The sequence below is a fragment of the Plecotus auritus genome (assembly GCF_963455305.1).
Source record: "Plecotus auritus genome assembly, chromosome: 1".
In the NCBI taxonomy this organism is placed as follows: domain Eukaryota; kingdom Metazoa; phylum Chordata; class Mammalia; order Chiroptera; family Vespertilionidae; genus Plecotus; species Plecotus auritus.
The window spans coordinates 99,165,116-99,182,890 of NC_137770.1; the positions used below are offsets into that span (position 1 = coordinate 99,165,116).

General features: G+C 41.6%; 1 protein-coding gene across 1 annotated transcript; it reads right to left on the minus strand.

Moving 5' to 3' along the window:
• Positions 1-303: 303 nt before the first annotated feature.
• Positions 304-2,535, minus strand: CLEC14A (C-type lectin domain containing 14A). Its single transcript, XM_080673952.1, has one exon. The coding sequence runs from the start codon at positions 2,460-2,462 to the stop codon at positions 1,059-1,061; it is 1,404 nt and encodes a 467-aa protein (XP_080530078.1). The 5' UTR covers positions 2,463-2,535; the 3' UTR covers positions 304-1,058.
• Positions 2,536-17,775: the final 15,240 nt, after the last annotated feature.

Consider the following 17,775-nt stretch of genomic DNA (forward strand, 5'->3'; position numbering starts at 1 on the left):
GGTGGGGAAGGTCATTACACTGGAGAGCACCAACATTGGAAGAGCAAAACAAATCATTTGTTTCCTTGAGCAAACACTCGAATTCGTGGTCAACTATAATTTGCTTCTAGAGCCAGAAAATTTGGCAACACTGCCGTTTAGATTTATAGCAGAGCACATACATAACAGTAACTTTGAAAGCAAAATATATTTTTAAAAAAAGAAAACAAGGAAAAAGTTACTAGTTCTTAAAATTTCCCCCCAACCTAAAAGCAAGGATGTGCTCTTGCTGCCATGTCCAGCATGCTCCTCAGCCGCTCTTCCTAAATAATGACTCCTCCAGGAAACCAATGACATGTGAGTCTGGGTTATCAACAATCCTTTATTTATTTATTTATTTATTTATTTATTTATTTATTGCCTGGGATTTTTAAATCAGTATGTTCCCAGTCTGAACAGAGTTTTTCTTTCCATCGTGGTAAAAAATAAAATGTAAAATATTTATTGTTTTCTATATGCTTTCAATATCTTTTTAAAATACATTTTATTGATTTTTTACAGAGGAAGGGACAGAGAGTTAGAAACATGGATGAGAGAGGAACATCGACCAGCCGCCTCCTGCACACTCCCCACTGGGTATGTGCCCGCAACCAAGGTACATTCCCTTGACCGGAATTGAACCTGGGACCCTTGAGTCCGCAGGCTGACGCTCTATCCACTGAGCCAAACTTCACTATCTTAACAAGTTCAGTCACTTCTTCAAATCCACAAGAAAAGCCCTCTCCCCGGTAGCATCCTGGGCTCAGTACCACCTAAGGCACTCCCACCTCTTCCGTATTAGAAAAGGAGCATCCAGTTCAGATGTAGCTCCTGCGTGGTGTCGAGGGAATTTAGGGGAAGGGAACTTCTGCAGAAATCGTCAGTTCCATAGATAAGCCCCTCATCTCCGTTCCCCTTTTCACTGAGAGTGAAAAACTACTCACACCAAGTGCTCACTGTCCCCTTTCACCATGTGACTTCGGAGTCAAAAGAGGACCCAATCAGTGAGGCGCCATCTGCTCTGTCCTGCAGCCTGGACTTCACCCCATTGCGCAGTGTGCTGAATTGGAGCTCAGAGCAGTAGCCTGCGCACCACTCTCCACCCCAGGAGCGGCCAAAGGCCCCTTTCCTGCCCTAGAGGAAGGGCTTTTGTGAAAGCAGAGTTTGAAAAGCCCCAGCACTGTCATGGTCAAGATCACCAACACTACTACTGCTATGCTCACAAGTATGAATACCACGGTGGAGGAGGAGTCCAAAGCCTGGGGATTGCCAGAGGAAGACGTGGAATTAGACGTGGGAATCACGCTTCCTGAAGAAGTGATGGTGGCCTTTGAGTTGGCTTGAGGGGACATCTGAAGGGTGGGCATCGTGCTCTTTGCTCCCCACCCAGGAATCTCAGAAATGTATGTTGCTGAACTGCCTTGTCCAGGGACCTGGGGCATCTCTCGTGGTTTTTCAGGGACCCTGGGTGACCATGTTCTCGTCGGCATGGGGCTGGCTGCAGTGGCCAGTGGGTGCCTGGTGGGCACCATGGTTCCCCCCGGGTCCGGCTGTCCTTCTCCGTAGGTTACACAAGAGCGTCCGTCTTTCCCCAGTACGAAGCCCGCAGCACACTCGCAGACAAAGCCTTCCAAGTCGTCTAGGCAGTTAGAGAGCTCTGCGCATTTGCCTGCGCGGAGGTACCTCCCGGGGCAGGGACAGAGCACAGCCCCGGAGGATATCCCGTCCCAGCGAGCGCCGACCGCGTCCACGATGCAGGTGGCCGTGGTGGATTGCTGCCCGGGGCAGCGCGCACTCACCTCGGTCCCGGGGGGACTGAAGTCCAGCGCCGCGCTGTGCAGCTGGAAGGGCGCGCGGTAGTTCAAGTCAGAGGCGGCCCCGGGGCGCGGCGCGGGGCACAAACCCTCGAACTGGTACTTGCACAGGTAGCCGTGGGCGCGCCAGTGGCAGCGCATCTCCCTCCAGCCCGCGGGCTCCACTCCCTCGGTGGCCTGGAGCGCCGCGCAGTTCCGCACAACGCAAGAGCGCTGGGGCTCCTGCACCCACGGCAGCGTTTCGTTTTCCAACCCGTCGACGTCGACATCGACGTCGGGGCTCACCCAGGAGAAACCCCGCAACGGCTCGCTCTCCAGGGTGCACTCAGATCGCCTACGCTCCAGCGCCACCCAAAATAGAAGGTCTTTGGAGCCCCCTCCGGGCCCCGGGCCTGCGCGCAGGAGCGTGAACACCTCCCGGAGCTCAGCGCCCCCGCGCACCGTGCTGAGCGCCCCGCCGCGCAGATTGCAGGCCTCCTCGGCCGCCAGCCGCTTGATGCTCGCGTGATGCAGGCTGTAGCAGGCCCCCGAGGCAGAGCAGCCCGCGCGATCGGCGGTGGGGTGCTCGCCACAGCCGGGTCGGGGCCAGAACGCAGGCCAGAGGAGGCACAGGGTGAGCGCCAGCCTCATCTTGGAGGCCCCGCGCCCACAGCTGCTCCCAGCTTGGCTCTGTCCGGCCCAAGGGCTCGGAGGTGTCCCTGGAGCGCGGTCACCGCCCTCTACAACGGGCGCTACCCTTACTTCCCCCGCCTACCCCACCCCCCAACCCCCAAGAACCCCCACCAGTGTCCTGGCGGCAAACAGGCTTCCCTTAGGCCGAGACAGGAAATGTGCCGGGAGCTCTGCCAGGACCGGTGCAGCCTTGATTTATTCTGGGGTCAGGAACGCAGCTGGCGCGGGGCACAGGGGACGCAGTCGACCAGGAGGTCAAACACCCGGCTACGAGCAGGGGAGGGGGAAGAAACTCGATACTTCAGGGGGAGAGTTTAGGGAGTTTTAGGACCTTAAGTCCCCACACACTTTGGTGAACACGGACCGGAAGGGCTGGAGAAGAGGAACTTGCTCCCGGCCCACGCCCGCCCATTGTGCTTCATCCGGAGCTTTGGAGTTGGAACCACTATTGGTAGAGGGCTCCAGCTTCCATTAGGCCTGCGACTAAGGGGGCAAAATCTTGTGGGAAATATAAACATCTCTCGTCCTCACCAGAGGCCGCACCATGTAACCGCCGGTCTGTCGCTGGGCTCTGCTTCTCTGTTCCATCAAAGGAGACTCAGGTGTTCTGTTAGTAAAAGAATTCGAGTTCCTTTGGGGTATCTTAAATGGGCAGTCCTGCTTCTTGGGTGAGCACTTGCCTTAAACGTTTGTTTTTTGCTTCCATTTGTTTCTCTTGGAAATGGCCTATGCTGGTTCATTGAGGAAAGGAAAAATGTAGGCCCAAATGGGAAAAAGGCCATAGGTCTTTGTTAGGTTGTTAGCTCCCTATCACTGTATTATTTCATAACTTCTTCCAGCTTACAGATTATATGTAAATGAATTCATGGCTGTATTATAATGTTTGAGAACAACTCCTCCACCTCTGATTTTATCCTTGAACTATTTCACATTATTTTCTCCTATGATTTAGTGTCAATATTTGCACCTTTACGTTGTAAAAGTCACCTTTAAGGGTCACTAGAGTTCAATAGCCTAAAGAAATGAAAATATTTATAACATTGTAATGCATATTTAATATTGTAAAAAAAATACCAAACTCCACAACTTAAAAAATGAGTGAGTCAATTTCTTTAGAGTTCCAATGGGTGTTCTGCTTAAATATAAACACTTCAACTCAGTTGCGAGTGGGTAGGAATTAAAGACAAGTGAAGAAAGGAAAGGTTAAACACTGCACTGTCTATGAAAGAATTTTCCGGTTAGCAAATTCAGCAATTCTACATCATTCTGAGAAATAAACGTTGTAATCAGAAACACATAGAGTTTCAAGTAAGCCCTCTTAAACATGCATGATGCTTTTAAATATCTATATTCAGAATGAAAGTTGCCATCCATGAATAATGCATACCACATTTTTAAACTCACTTTGTTTTACTGAATGCTGCTGTCCAGGTTACTGAGGAGGAGGAGGAGGAAGGGAGGTTTCAGGATCACATTTGTATGTTCCCACCTCATTTTTACCACCGCTCTCACTTTTCCCCTCTGAGAAAGTCCATGTATCTTAACAAAGGATAGTAAATACCAGGAATCATCATCACACTTACCTTGCTTTTGCTCACTGAGGAGTTTTGCCTCAGGATTTCTTTCCTATCCTCGCTCTTTCCCAATTGAAAGGACATTCATTAGTCACTCATTTTAGATGTCTAAGAATAACCTTAAACATGACTTTGCATTTTAATTAAGTAACTAATGTCTTATGAGAAAGGAACATGAAAATCCAGAAATCTAGTTGAATGGATTTTAAAAATACTTAATCACTTGGGCCAGTTCTGTATGCTTTTGCAATCTAATGATTATGTATTTGTAAATGTGTCCATATAGCATTGCATATTTTAATAAAATAAAACATTTTATAAACCTAAGTCGTCAATAGAAATCTTTTAGATATTTTTAAAATCACTTGAGATGAGATGAGGTTTCTAGATTAAGGAAGAATGAATGACTGGAGAGCTTAGAGTAAATACATGATCTCATACCCTGACATCCTGCCTAAGGAGGTGGAATATAAGAAGAGAACATAGTGGCTATAATGATTACATATCACAGTCCTAACCATGCTTACAATGATATGAGAGAAAAGTGAGAAAAAAATTAGCTCAAGGTAAGACATACCATTTTGTGACTAATTACTTTATACTTATTTACATACCATTAAAATGAGATCAAAGGAACAATGAACATAAGATTCTGGGTGGTAGATCCTTTGGGTGAGAGGGAGGAAGGGGGATAGATTGGTGGGGGAACCAGGGTTGAATGTGGGCAGTTGCTGGAGTCCTAGCTTTTGTTTTGGATAGTGGATTTATGGATGATTATTCCACTATGAAAAAATAAATAATTAAATCATTTTTTAAATGAGTAAAGTTGCTATATCTAGACAAATGATGAGAGAATGACATGAACGAAATATTATAATTAGTCTAATTCTGAGCAGCTGAGTTCCAACATGTTAAGTCAAAATAAAATCAAGATGTGGATGTAGTTTTCTTTACTACCCAAATTCTTTTATGGGTGAAGCATTTTTAAATTTAAGCCAATTATTACTCTGAAAAAACACAATCGGTAAAATATTTTCTCTATGTTTTTAGACTTTTCACACAATCTGCATATTATTAGTAAGAATCACACATGGCATTTATTTATTTATACAATATTCATTTATACAAGGCCATCCAAGGAATGTATAAGGAAGTATATGAGAAAATATATAAAGAACACATTTAGTCCAACATTTTCAATTTGATTATTAATTTAAAGTATTAGAAACATAGATGTAGAAAAATAAAATTTTAGTAATCATATCCTATGCAATCTCATAAATTTATAAATTGTTGATCCTCCCTGAATAAGTTCTATTATTACTGAAAGAAAACAACAGCTGGATCTTCACATATTTCTGAGTTCACTTAAATATAAAAAGACTTTAGGAGAAATTGAAAAGAAGACAGCATCCCAATAGGTCAGTATAATGCTCAGAAGCTAATCTGTAGAGACTAAACATTGTGGAGATTCCTAGCTTGTTAGAACTGTTTTGGACTTAACAAAATGATGAATATTTTTATATTTTTAAATGAGAAATTTTTAAATTTTATTTCTCAAGTGTCCATGAAGTGCTTAATGAATGATAAAATATGGTAATTTTATTTGCTGAAAACACAACTTCTAACCATCATTATATACATATCCTAATGAGGATATATGGTTTGACTCTTAACCCAACAGATTATATAGGCTAATAACCTAAAAAATTTATACACATATGAATAGATAAAGACTTATTTTAGATGGCATTATATTTAAGACATACTCACACATCCATATACAGTCAGTCACTTCAGAATGTATGTCATAATGATAGGTATTCCTCTGGCTTAGTTAACAACATGACTAACAGAAATAAAAACTTTAAAAAACATTAAACTTTCAGCTTGTTTATTCAAACTGCTCTCTAAACAGAGGCAGTGTTGACCATATTCCATGTGCATTGGATGTAACGTAAAAAATTATTCTTTGGTGGCCATTATAGAATTAGTACAGTTCTCCATTGCCAAGTTTATAATCAAGAAATAATGGAGGAATGACTCATGCACACAAAAGGCTTTTTATAATCCAAATGCCTAACAAGTTCTAAAGTATAAGTGTTTATCCTACTACCAAGATATTTTTTCAAAATTCCTACAAAGCTGGTTTATGGGCCACAGTAGAAAATCAGTCTCAGTACTCAGTCACACAGTTACACACACACACACACACACACACACACACACACACACACACACACACACACACACACCTCAGCCAGCCCCTCATTTTGACAGATGACAATAAAAGTTAAACTTGTAGGATTTGTTAACCTCATCCAGCAAACAAACTACAGCTGTATGGAGGTGGGGAAGTGGTGGGAGGGTTGCAGACCGTCTCCTTTGTTAAAATTTAGCATCGATGTGATCTATGGTATCAGGTGCACAGATCTTGGAGTTCTTTTAGGCCTGGTCCTGAGTCCTCTTATCTTTCCACTCGATAATGTCTTCCTCATGATCTCATCTCATATTGTCCTTTTATTTTGGATATCATCTCTATGCCAGTGATGCCCAAACATATCCACACTTATTCTTCTTGACTGAGCTCTAAATTCATATATCCACCGACTACTTAATATTTCCAATTTTGGTATCTCTTAGGTATTCAAATTCTCATGTCCTGAACAGAACTTTGGTTCCTTTTTCCTGAGCCAGCTTGTAATCTTGATTTCATCATCTTAATCAATGGCACATCTATTCCCCAAAATGCACCTCTAGCTCCCTCACCTATTATACTGGTCAGGTTTTTTCAACTGTAATTAACAGAAATCCAACTCAAGCTAGCTAAATGCAAAAGGGAATTATGTGTTTAAGTCCTTTATCCATTTTGAGTTTATTTTTGTGTATGGTGTAAGTTGGTGGTCTAATTTCTTTTCTTTCTTTCTTTTTTTTTTTTTTTTGCATGTATCTGTCCTATTTCCCCAACACCATTTATTGAAGAGACTGTTTTGACTCCATTGTATGCTCTTGTCTCCTTTGTCAAATATTAATTGAGCATAGTGGTTTGGGTTCATTTCTGGGTTCTCTATTCTATTCCATTGGTCTATATGTCTCTTCTTGTGCCAGTACCAGGCAGTTTTGAGAACAGTGGTTTTGTAATACAGCTTGATATCTGGTATTGAGATCCCTCCTACTTTGTTCTTCTTTCTCAGCTCAGGATTGCTGCAGCTATTTGGGTCTTTTTTTTTATTCCAGATGAAGTTTTGGAGAGTGAAATATGCTGTTGGTATTTTAATGGGGAGTGCATTGAATCTATAGATTGCTTTAGGTAGTATGGACATTTTAATGATGTTGATTCTACCAATCCATGAACACGGTATGTTCTTCCATCTGTTTATGTCTTCCTCTAACGTAAGAAGGGAAACCCTAAAAATCTTAGAGAAATCCACAGGCAGCAAAATCTCAGACATTTGCTGAAGCAATATCTTCACTGATACAGCTCCTAGGGCAATGGAAAATAAAGAGAAAATGAACAAATGGGACTACATCAAAATAAAAAGCTTCTGCACAGCAAAAGAAGCCATCAACAAAACAAGAAAGCCTACTGCATGGGAGAACATATTTGCCAATGTTATCTCTGATAAGTGTTTAATCTCCAACGTTTACAGGGAACTCATACAACTTAACAAAAGGAAGATAAACAACCCAATCAAAAAATGGGCAAAGGACCTAAATAGATACTTTTCGAAAAAGGACATAGGAAGGCCAAGAGACATATGAAAACCTGCTCCAAGTCACTAATCATCCAAGAGATGCAAATCAAAATGACAATCAGATACCATCTCACACCTGTCAGAATGGCTATCATCAACAAATCAACAAATGACAAGTGCTGGCGAGGATACTGAGAAAAAGGAACCTTCGTGCACTGCTGGTGGGAATGCAGACTGGTGCAGCCACTGTGGAGAATAGTATGTAGTGTCCTCAAAAAACTAAAAATGGAACTCCCATTTGACCTAGTGATCCCACTTCTAGGAATATATCCCAAGAAACTAGAAACACCAATCAGAAAGGATATATGCACCCCTATGTTCATAGCAGCACAATTTATAATAGCTAAGATTTGGAAACAGCCTAAGTGCCCATCAGCAGATGAGTGGATTAAAAAACTGTGGTACATCTACACAATGGAATACTAAGCTGCTGTAAAAAAGGACCTCCTACCATTTGCAATAGCATGGATGGACCTGGAGAGCATAATGCTAAGCTAAATAAGTCAGTCAGAGAAAGATAAATATCACATGATTCACTCATTTGTGGATATTATGAACAACATAAACTGATGAACAAAAACAGATCCAGAGACAGAGAAGCATTGATCAGACTGTCAAACCTCAGAGGGAAGGTAAGGGAGGCTGGGGGTAAGGGGAGAGATCAACCAAAGGACTTGTATGCATGCATATAAGCCTAACCAATGGACACAGACACTAGGGGGATGAGGGCATGAGTGAGGGGGTAGGGGAGGTAATGGGGGGATAAGGACACATATGTAATGCCTTAATTAATAATGAAAAAAATAATAGTTAACCTGTAAAAAAGAACGTGAGTCACATATGTACTTTTAAAATCTAGTAGCTTCATTAAAGTGTAAAAAAAAGCGGGGGTGGGGGGCGATATGTGATCAGTGTAACTGGGGAAAATCCTGGAGTAGTTCCAATAGTCAAATGCACAACCAGGAGATTCTATCACACCAGAATTTATCTCAATGCCTCTCCTTTTTTGTTTTCTCTGCATGGCTGCATCCTCTTCCTTTGGCCTTTATCCAAATAACCTCAAACAAGACCACTGGCAGTTTTCACGTTGCACCCTTATAATATTCTACTAAAGGAGAGTGTTCCCCTTTAATTCCATTAGGAAAATTCCAAGAAAGGATTCTTTTTTAACTCTCACCTGAGGATATGTTTAGAGAAGGGAAGGAAGAGAGAGAGAGAGACATCAGTCAGTTGCTCTCCATACGTGCCCCAACTGGTGATTGAATCCACAACCAGGGATGTGCCTTGACTGGGAATTGAACCAGTAACCTTTCAGTGCACAGGACAACACTCAACCAACTGAGCCACTCTTGCTGGGCCTGAGAAACAATTCTTACCAATCCAGCTTCAGTAATTTGCCAGTCATTGGCTCAATCATTGTAGCCAAAAAGATAGGACCTAGAGATTAGTGATTTTCTTCAGAGGACAGAAGTATATGTAAGAAATATTCAGTTCTAAGTCTACAGTATAACTTGAATGGATCCAGGTTTATGTCTTCATTTTGATGATCTTTCATGTCTTCTCACTGGTTTGCCTGCATCTTTCTGGATGCCATGGATCTATTCTTAGAGTCATAAGTAAGACTTGAGAGCCTTGTCTGATTATGACTCTTTTATGTGTAAATCCCTTTAATGACTTTCTATTGCTCCTAAAATATGTAAATCTCAAAATCCCTGCTGAAACCCACAAGATGCTGGCTCCTATGCCCCTTCCCAGCTTTATCTTCTTATACCTCTGGTCCCAGTTTTATTGTCAGCACCACAATGAGATCCTTCAAGGCAGCCCAATCGTCACTCCCCCACTAAACAATCCTCCATCCCTAGTCTCTTTCAATGACATCAACCTATTTTGTTTTCTCCATAAAAATAATTAATCTCTGAAATTATCTTGTTCATTTGATTGTTTTTGTCTGTCCCACACTTAAGTTTCATGAAAGGTAGTACTTATTACAAATGAGTAAATGAATGTATAAATGAATCTTCCAACATGTCCTCCTGCATTTTTAAAAAGTGTGAAATATAATGTACATAAAGAAAAGTCTCTAAAACACTTATGTACAGTTTTCCAAATAATCAGTAAGTCAGCATCCAAGCCAGGAAATGGAATAGGGCCAGCTTATGATTGTAACTTGGGATATTTCCTCTCTTCTCTGCTCAAACGAAGGCAACTTCTCTTGTAGTTCTCTGGGATTAGAAGAGGTAGGTTTACTTCTGGTTTGCTCTGACATTGAGAATGTAGTTCAGCTGAATAGTAGGAGAATCTCCTTGGGTGAGGTTGGGTTTAGACACTTGTTCCTCTCTCCCCATTAGGTTATCAAAACAGAAGTTCAAAATCACTAGGATTGGCAGCAAGGGCAAATATGTAAAGCTCAAATCCTCAGTGAGACCCACAAGATGCTAGCTAACCTCTGTGCTCACTTTCTGTTTCTGTATTCTTTCTTCCACCTTAAATTTCATCCTGGTTGTGTGGTATGTTAATAATTGAGCACTTGGAATTTTCTAGCATATTTTCAAGAATCAGATCATTATTCCAATAGGCTCTTTGACTACTGTGTCCTAATACAATGATCTGAAGCACTACTTTCAGAACTGTTGTTAAGAAATTCTTATTATAACAAAGTGGGTAGCATTTTTATTTAGGTTTCTGTACAGCTTACTGTGGTGCCTGATCCAGCCCTAGTTTCATGCTATGATCTGATCTCGAAGGATTTGTATGGTAAGTGTGCTTGAACATCAGGGCATGCCTTAAGTCTGAAAGTGTGCCTTTTCTGTTGGTGCCTGCAAAATTTCCACTTCACAGCTACTTAAATTCAATCCTATTAGACTTATCTGTTATCACTTTGTAAGTACCAGGGATAATCAGCAGTTACCTTAGCATTTATAGAGGCAAGGCAGTGGGAGTCTTGAAATTATTTTTAGCCAAACTAAATATCTGGCCCATTTTAAGGCCTATGTATCTGATAAATTTACACACCCTTGCACAACACATTCTACATTGGCTTGTCTATTCCATATATGTGGCTATTTTGTGGCATTTCAATTCTGATACGTTCAGAAGTTTTTTGTTTGACCTTCGGATTTAGTATCAGAATTTTTTGTTTTAAGAAAGCAATGACTTATAGGCAAATTTATTCAATAGAATCAGATGCCATATATCTTTATGTTACACTACTTTGTTTTGTACTAGATCACATAATATGACATAATTTATTACAGTTGGAGGAGGGGAAGAGGTGCTGCTAGCTATACTATAGTTACAGTACACACACATCTATCTATGACAAACTGAAGACCATTACTATATATTTTTGCTAACTTACACCTTTTGTGAATGGTCTCACTGTGGGCTTGGCTTTGTAGTTATTGACAGATTGGAATACTTCGTACCAACTTTCTTTCAATACCTAATATTGAGCATTCACAATTTTAGAAACTCAATATTTAGAAATTTAAAACAATATTTAGAAATTCACAATTTTAAATATGTATATTTGTGAATATGTCCCTGTTTAATAGTAGTAACCTTTCCACACACATTCTCTGTGTGATTGGGTAGGTGCCAACTGGACATCTGACTGGGGAATCCTCTTGAGAATGATAGTTTTCCTGGTCTTCTATTTAAGAGGGTCACCCTGAAGCATAGGACACAGAAGTGGAAAGCAAGGCGGAAGTTGAAAAACACACTGTCCATTACAGCGTGGGTACTCTTGAATGACTGCAGCATTCTTGGAATGGTTTCTCAATGTGTGCTCAGGATGAGGTGGGGTGGGGCGACAGGGGAGGGTGCAGGGTGCCTATAGTGTGCTGTGGGTCTTCCGCCTAGTAGCATGGAAAACCAGGGGGCACTGTTTCAGGGACAAGGCTTTGTAAATTCCTGCGTATCCACTCCTGGAGCCTCCTGGAGGAATAGTGGGCCCGTGGAGAAAGCTGATTTCAGCACAGAAAAGGCTTCATCAGCAGAGCAGGAAATCCTCTCTCCCTGTCTGCACTGAGAGAATTCAGAAAAGGCTCTGCTGGGTCCCCTTTAAGTGACAGACACACACAGGACACTTTACTACATCTTAGAATCTCAGCCCAGCATTGAGGGGGCAACTCCTCTGGCCCTTCTCTGACTCTCTCGTCAGGTTTCAGGATAAGCTCTATCTTATTCCTCTTTAAAAATAAAGGATAAGCATTCAATTTGCTGGCCTCTTGAATGAATAACCTCTGCCTTTGCTATCTCTCAGCCTTGAATGGGCTTTTCCCCATCTTTCCACGCTCAATCTTCTGCACTTGGGAAGTCATGTATGTACATTTACGTACATACCTACATATATTTTAAGCCACAAAGAATAAATGTGATGTGTCTATTGTGGAGAGTGTGTTTATTATGTTCAGGACAGTTATTCTCTTTGGTTTTTGAAACTGTTAAAGAAAGTACTCTGGATTCTTTTAAAAGAGCACAGAAATATGAGAGAGGTGTCAGAGGTCAATATTCTTAGAATATTTTGAGTTACCAGCATCCCCATCAATATTAATAATTAGAGTACAGGACACTTTAAGGAAAGAACATATTATAAAAGAGGATAAAATCATCTCAAGTTCAGCTTGGTGTTGCTTAATGAAAACAAAATAGTAAATGCTAGAAATAGGCCTGAATAAAATTTATAAAGTTTCCTAATTTTTTTTGTACTACTTCACAGTCAATTTAAAAACTGATATTCAGGCTTTTAGGAACAATGGGAAAACTTGAATCCAGCTGAATAAAGACTCAGGTTATGTGATAAACTTAGAATGGCTTTGTTATCCAACACTCCATCTTCACCCCACCAGCTCCTCACAGAAACACTTAATTTCAGAGATGCCAGTATTGTCCATGGAATCTGTCAGCGGAGATGCACCAATGTGCCCAGCAGCATCCAGTGGGCACTCAACTTCACATTAAATAACGTTTTGGTTGAAAAAACCAACAGAAGATAAAATGTACCATTGTAACCATATTTTAGTGTACAACTCAGGAGTCTTAAGTATATTTATGTTGTTGTGCTTTGTTGGAGGGAATGGAAAATGGTGCCACTGCTACAGAAAAGTTATGGCAGTTCTTTTAACAATTAAAAATAAAATTATCATATGATTGATCACTTTGTAATTTGAATCTGAGTGTAGCTGTAACTTAATGCCAAAAGAGAACCTAATTCTGTAGCCGGCAGTGTAGCGTTCCTCAAAAATATGAGATTGGAGAGAAAAAACTTCTGGTCACCGAGGTTTGAGTCACTGACATCTTCCTTCTCCATCTCCTATATTTAGTTACACAGTAAATTCACTTATATTTTCACATCATTCTTTTATTTTCACTTCCTCTCTAATCACGTAAGATTGACTTTCAAATTCCAGCTCATGGAGGCAGTGTCCCAGAGGCACCCAAAGCATTGAAAGCAATGGAACTGAAAAGGGTAGGTCATTCCTTCATTCAACATATATTATTGGGCACCTCTCACATCCTTGAAACTGAGCTCCATAATGGAAATACAGTGACAAATAAAATCCAATCATCTCTTTACTTTAAAGGAATTTTTGATTACACAAAAGACAGTAAGCAAATTAACAGGCGGGTAGTGACACAGTGTGATAGTGCTATGAAGAAGGACAACAGGGAGCTACAGAAGCAGATTACAGAGAGCATGCCTCAGAGGCTCGGGTCCTGAAGGGCCAGGGTGCATCACTGAAGCTAAGCCCAAGGGTGAGCAGGTGTCCTGAGAGTAGAAACAGGATCAAATCCTACTGCAGGAATGAATGTGAAGGGTAGCTTAGCATCAAGTCTTTGAACCCCAGAGTGAATGTTAGGGCTCCCTTTTCTGCAGGTGGGTGGTGAAAACACTGCAGGCAGCACCTGCTTTTCACTTTTATACACGTATCACCTGCAGTCAACTGAGCCCTGACCTAACCGATAGTCACAGTATTTATGTAGGTTTCTTAACACCCAAAGCACCTTGCTTTCAGACTGAAGTTTCATGTCCAAATTACATAAACTGTGTAGTTCAGGTCAAGATCCTTCCCCAAAGAAGAAATCAAAGATACCCTTGAATCTTTCTCTTTCTCTAGTCAGGAACAATTGGCCACACTTTCCTGTGGTTCCACCTTAGATTTGTCTCTTGAATGGATCCTTTGTGCTCTTTCTGTTCCCTCTGCCTCTGCTAAGTCATCTAAGGTCTTGTAATAGCCTCCAAATTGTGCTCCATCTCCACTCCTGCAACTGTCCCTCTGCCTCCTCCACACCACCTCCAAGGTTATTGTAAAGCTTAGGTCACCCCCCTCTCCTGTTCCCAGCTTAAAATATTTCATGGCTTCCTATTTCCCTCTAACAGAACGAGAAGCCTCTGCTGCGTAAACACACTGCCTCGTATTATTTCCTATTGTTTCCTATGTGACAGTGCTGGATCCCCACTACTTTCTTGAAGTCATTAATACTTTTCAATGGAACTATATCTATACCTTCCAAAGCAAGTAGAATAGTAATAAGCAGCTTGTTTGATTAATATCAACAGCTAATAAATTAAGCCCATGAGTGGCCTGTTTTATTGCTAGAGTTTGGTCAGAACTATGATTTGCCTTTTCATAATTTAAATAATAAACATGTGCTTTATTTGATGAATCAGAATGTTTGGCTGCCTGTGGGGCTAGCTTTCTTCATTTTTGAGCCCTTGGTCTGTACACAAGGGAGGTCGTTTTCCCGAGGGTAAGCATTAATCCCAGGTTAAGTTGTGCATTCATTACACCAGACACTCCATGGATATCAGTCTCCTTTCAAAGCAGTTGGGCAGAATATAGCCTCAAGGTATCAGTCTTCTAGTTCTGTAAGCATAAAAGGGGACAAAACATGATAACAGTTTTAAACAGTGTATGAGGTCAAAGGAATTCAAGTAGAGGTCTGTCCGTCTTCTCAGTACCACTGGACACAAGAAGAATGGTGTGGAAAACACACTCTTTATTGACATTATGAGAGACAATTGCTTTTATTCTTCTTTCCACTAACACACACTATAGGCTTAATTCCAAGCCTGCAAAGCTCTTGGTGAATTTCCATGCTGTATCATGAACAGTCAGTCATCAGGGTAAATTGTATACCTTTTATTAATTTCAAACTAGAGGCCCAGTGCACCAAAATTCGTGCATGGGGCCGGGGGAAGGGTGTCCCTCAGCCTAACCTCCACCGTTTCCAATCTGCGACCCCTCAAGGAATGTCCGACTGCCCGTTTAGGCCCGGACACGGATCGGGCCTAAACAGGCAGTCGGACATCCCTCTCACAATCCAGGACTGCTGGCTCCCAACTGCTCGCCTGCCTGCCTTCCTGATTGCCCCTAACTGCTTCTTCCTGCCAGCCTGATCACCCCCTAACCACTACCCTGCCAGCCTGAATGATGCCTAACTGCTCCCCTGCCAGCCTGCTTGCCCCTAACTGTCCTCCCCTGCAGGCCTGGTCCCCCCCAAATGCTCTCCCCTGCCGGCCTGGTCACCCCTAACTGCCTTCCCCTGCAGGCTTGATTGCCCCCAACTGCCCTCCCTTGCAGGCCTGGTCCCTCCCAACTGCCCTTCCGTGCTGGCCATCTTGTGGTGACCATCTTGTGTCCACATGGGGGCAGGATCTTTGACCACATGGGGGCAGCCATTTTGTGTGTTGGAGTGATGGTCAATCTGCATATTATTACTCTTTTATTAGATAGGATAGAGGCCTGGTGCACGGGTGGGGGCTAGCTTGTTTGCCCTGAAGGGTATCCCGGATCAGGGTGGGGGTTCCCTTGGGGTGTGGGGCAGCCTTGGCAAGGGGCCTGTGGTGGTTTGCAGGCCAGCCATGCCCCCCAGACACCCAAGTGGAGGCCCTGGTATTTGGGATTTATTTATCTTCTACAATTGAAACGTTGTAGCCTGGAGCAGAGCCAAGCCTTCTGCTCACTCCGTGGAGGCAGCCATTTCTGTTGGGATTTATGTATCTTCTATAATTGAAACTTTGTAGCAGAGGCTAAGGCAGGCCAGGGCTTCAGAAGCTTGGCTTCCTCCATCGCTGGGGGCAACCCTCGCCTCCTGCTCTCTCTAGCTCTGTGGCTGCCACGATTTTTGTTGGGATTTATTTACCTTCTATAATTGAAACTTTGTAGCCTGGAGTGGGCCGGCCAGGGTGTGCGGAAAGCTTGGCTTCCTCCATCGCTGGGGAAACCCAAGCCTCCCTCCTGCTCTCTCCTTGGCCTCAGCCATCTTGGTTGGGTTAATTTGCATACTTGATCCTGATTGGCTGGTGTGCATGGCTTGTGGGTGTAGCGGAGTGATGGTTGATTTGCATATTGCTCTTTTATTAGATAGGATAATCTGAAGTCTTAAATGAAGAAAGCCAAATACTAGAAACTAATAAATTTGGCAACTATCTCCACCTGAAACTCATTTGGCAACAACTGTATCCACCTGAGACAATCAAGATGCTCTTTTAGTTACAATATGGTTTAGTTTGGATTTCACTATTAGAGGACTCTCTTAGATTTGTAGATATGCGACCTCATCTCAGGAAATTGCTTCAGTTATCCCCCATCCCTAATAAATATGTCTCCTTTGCATTATGTTTAAATCTTATTTCTTTTAACTGTTACTAAACTTGCTTACAATTACAATTACCAGGAAGTATAATGCCTTAGATATGAGAAAAATATATAATTATTATAGGTCAGAAATTATATTCATCTGGTATTCAAAAATACACTTGGAACAACTTTTAATCCTTCCACTGCTCCCAATTGTAATGAAATTATCTACTAATCTCCATGTCATGGATCCATATCAGGCCCCGTTGCTTACTGTGATGTCAGTTTTCCTGATATATAGCCATCACTTCTCTACCACCTATCTACTATTCATTGGCTGTAATATTTATTCAACTTTTAATAAGAAATGTTAATATGGCAAGAAGGACTTATCTGATATTTAGGATTTTTGGATAAATTTCTAAGTCATTTTCTCTGAATTAAAAAAAAAAGCATCTTCCTTTAAAATTTCAGAGTGTATCTCTTATTCAACACAGATAGAGGCTAAAAGGGCATTTATTTTTACATACCATATTTATAATCTCAGAAGGCCAGATTTTTAAAATGCCTTCTAAGTTTTATGCTTCTGCAAGTTGTACTTGTCTCCTTTGTCCACATATATAAATGACTTTTTAAAAATGAATCAACTAAGATTTCCTAATCAAGTTTAAAAGCAAAAGGGGGCCTATTGGTTTGGATAAATAAAAACCACTTATTGTACTTATAGGAACTGGTTTTTAATGGCATTTGATCACAATTCCTTAATATAGGTATTTTAATTCTAAACAGTTCTTATATAATCATTCTCCTTAAATCTTTTCTAGTTTTACTTTTTTCTTAAACTTACAGTGTTATTATATCCATATAAATTGTTGTTAAATGCAGTTTTGATCATTATTAATAATCATCAGTATAGTTAATGCTATTATCAAGGGTAGTCATTAGATTGGGAAAGGTGAGAGAATGAAGGGCGGGGCAGGGTTGGGATTCTGTTTATTCATCTCTAACTCTCAACAGGGTGGAGGGATGGAGTTAAAGGAGCAGGGCTTCCTCCTTTTCTACATTCCCAGGCTTCCACAAATGGAAAGACTCAACTATAACCATGGCTTATTAAGAAATCACCAAGAGAAGGCTGGGGAGTTAGGCATGGAAAGGAATGAACATGGTAGCTATTGACAAGTGATAACCCCAATGTTGGGGTCTGGACTAGGTTTTCCCTGACCATCCACCTAGAAAAATACCCTAGAGATGTATAGTGTTAGTCACTGCCAGTACACATATAATGTGTCATTATTTTGTCTAATGATTGGGGGAATGAGGATGGACTTAGTGGGGAGATTATTGAAGAGAGGTAGAA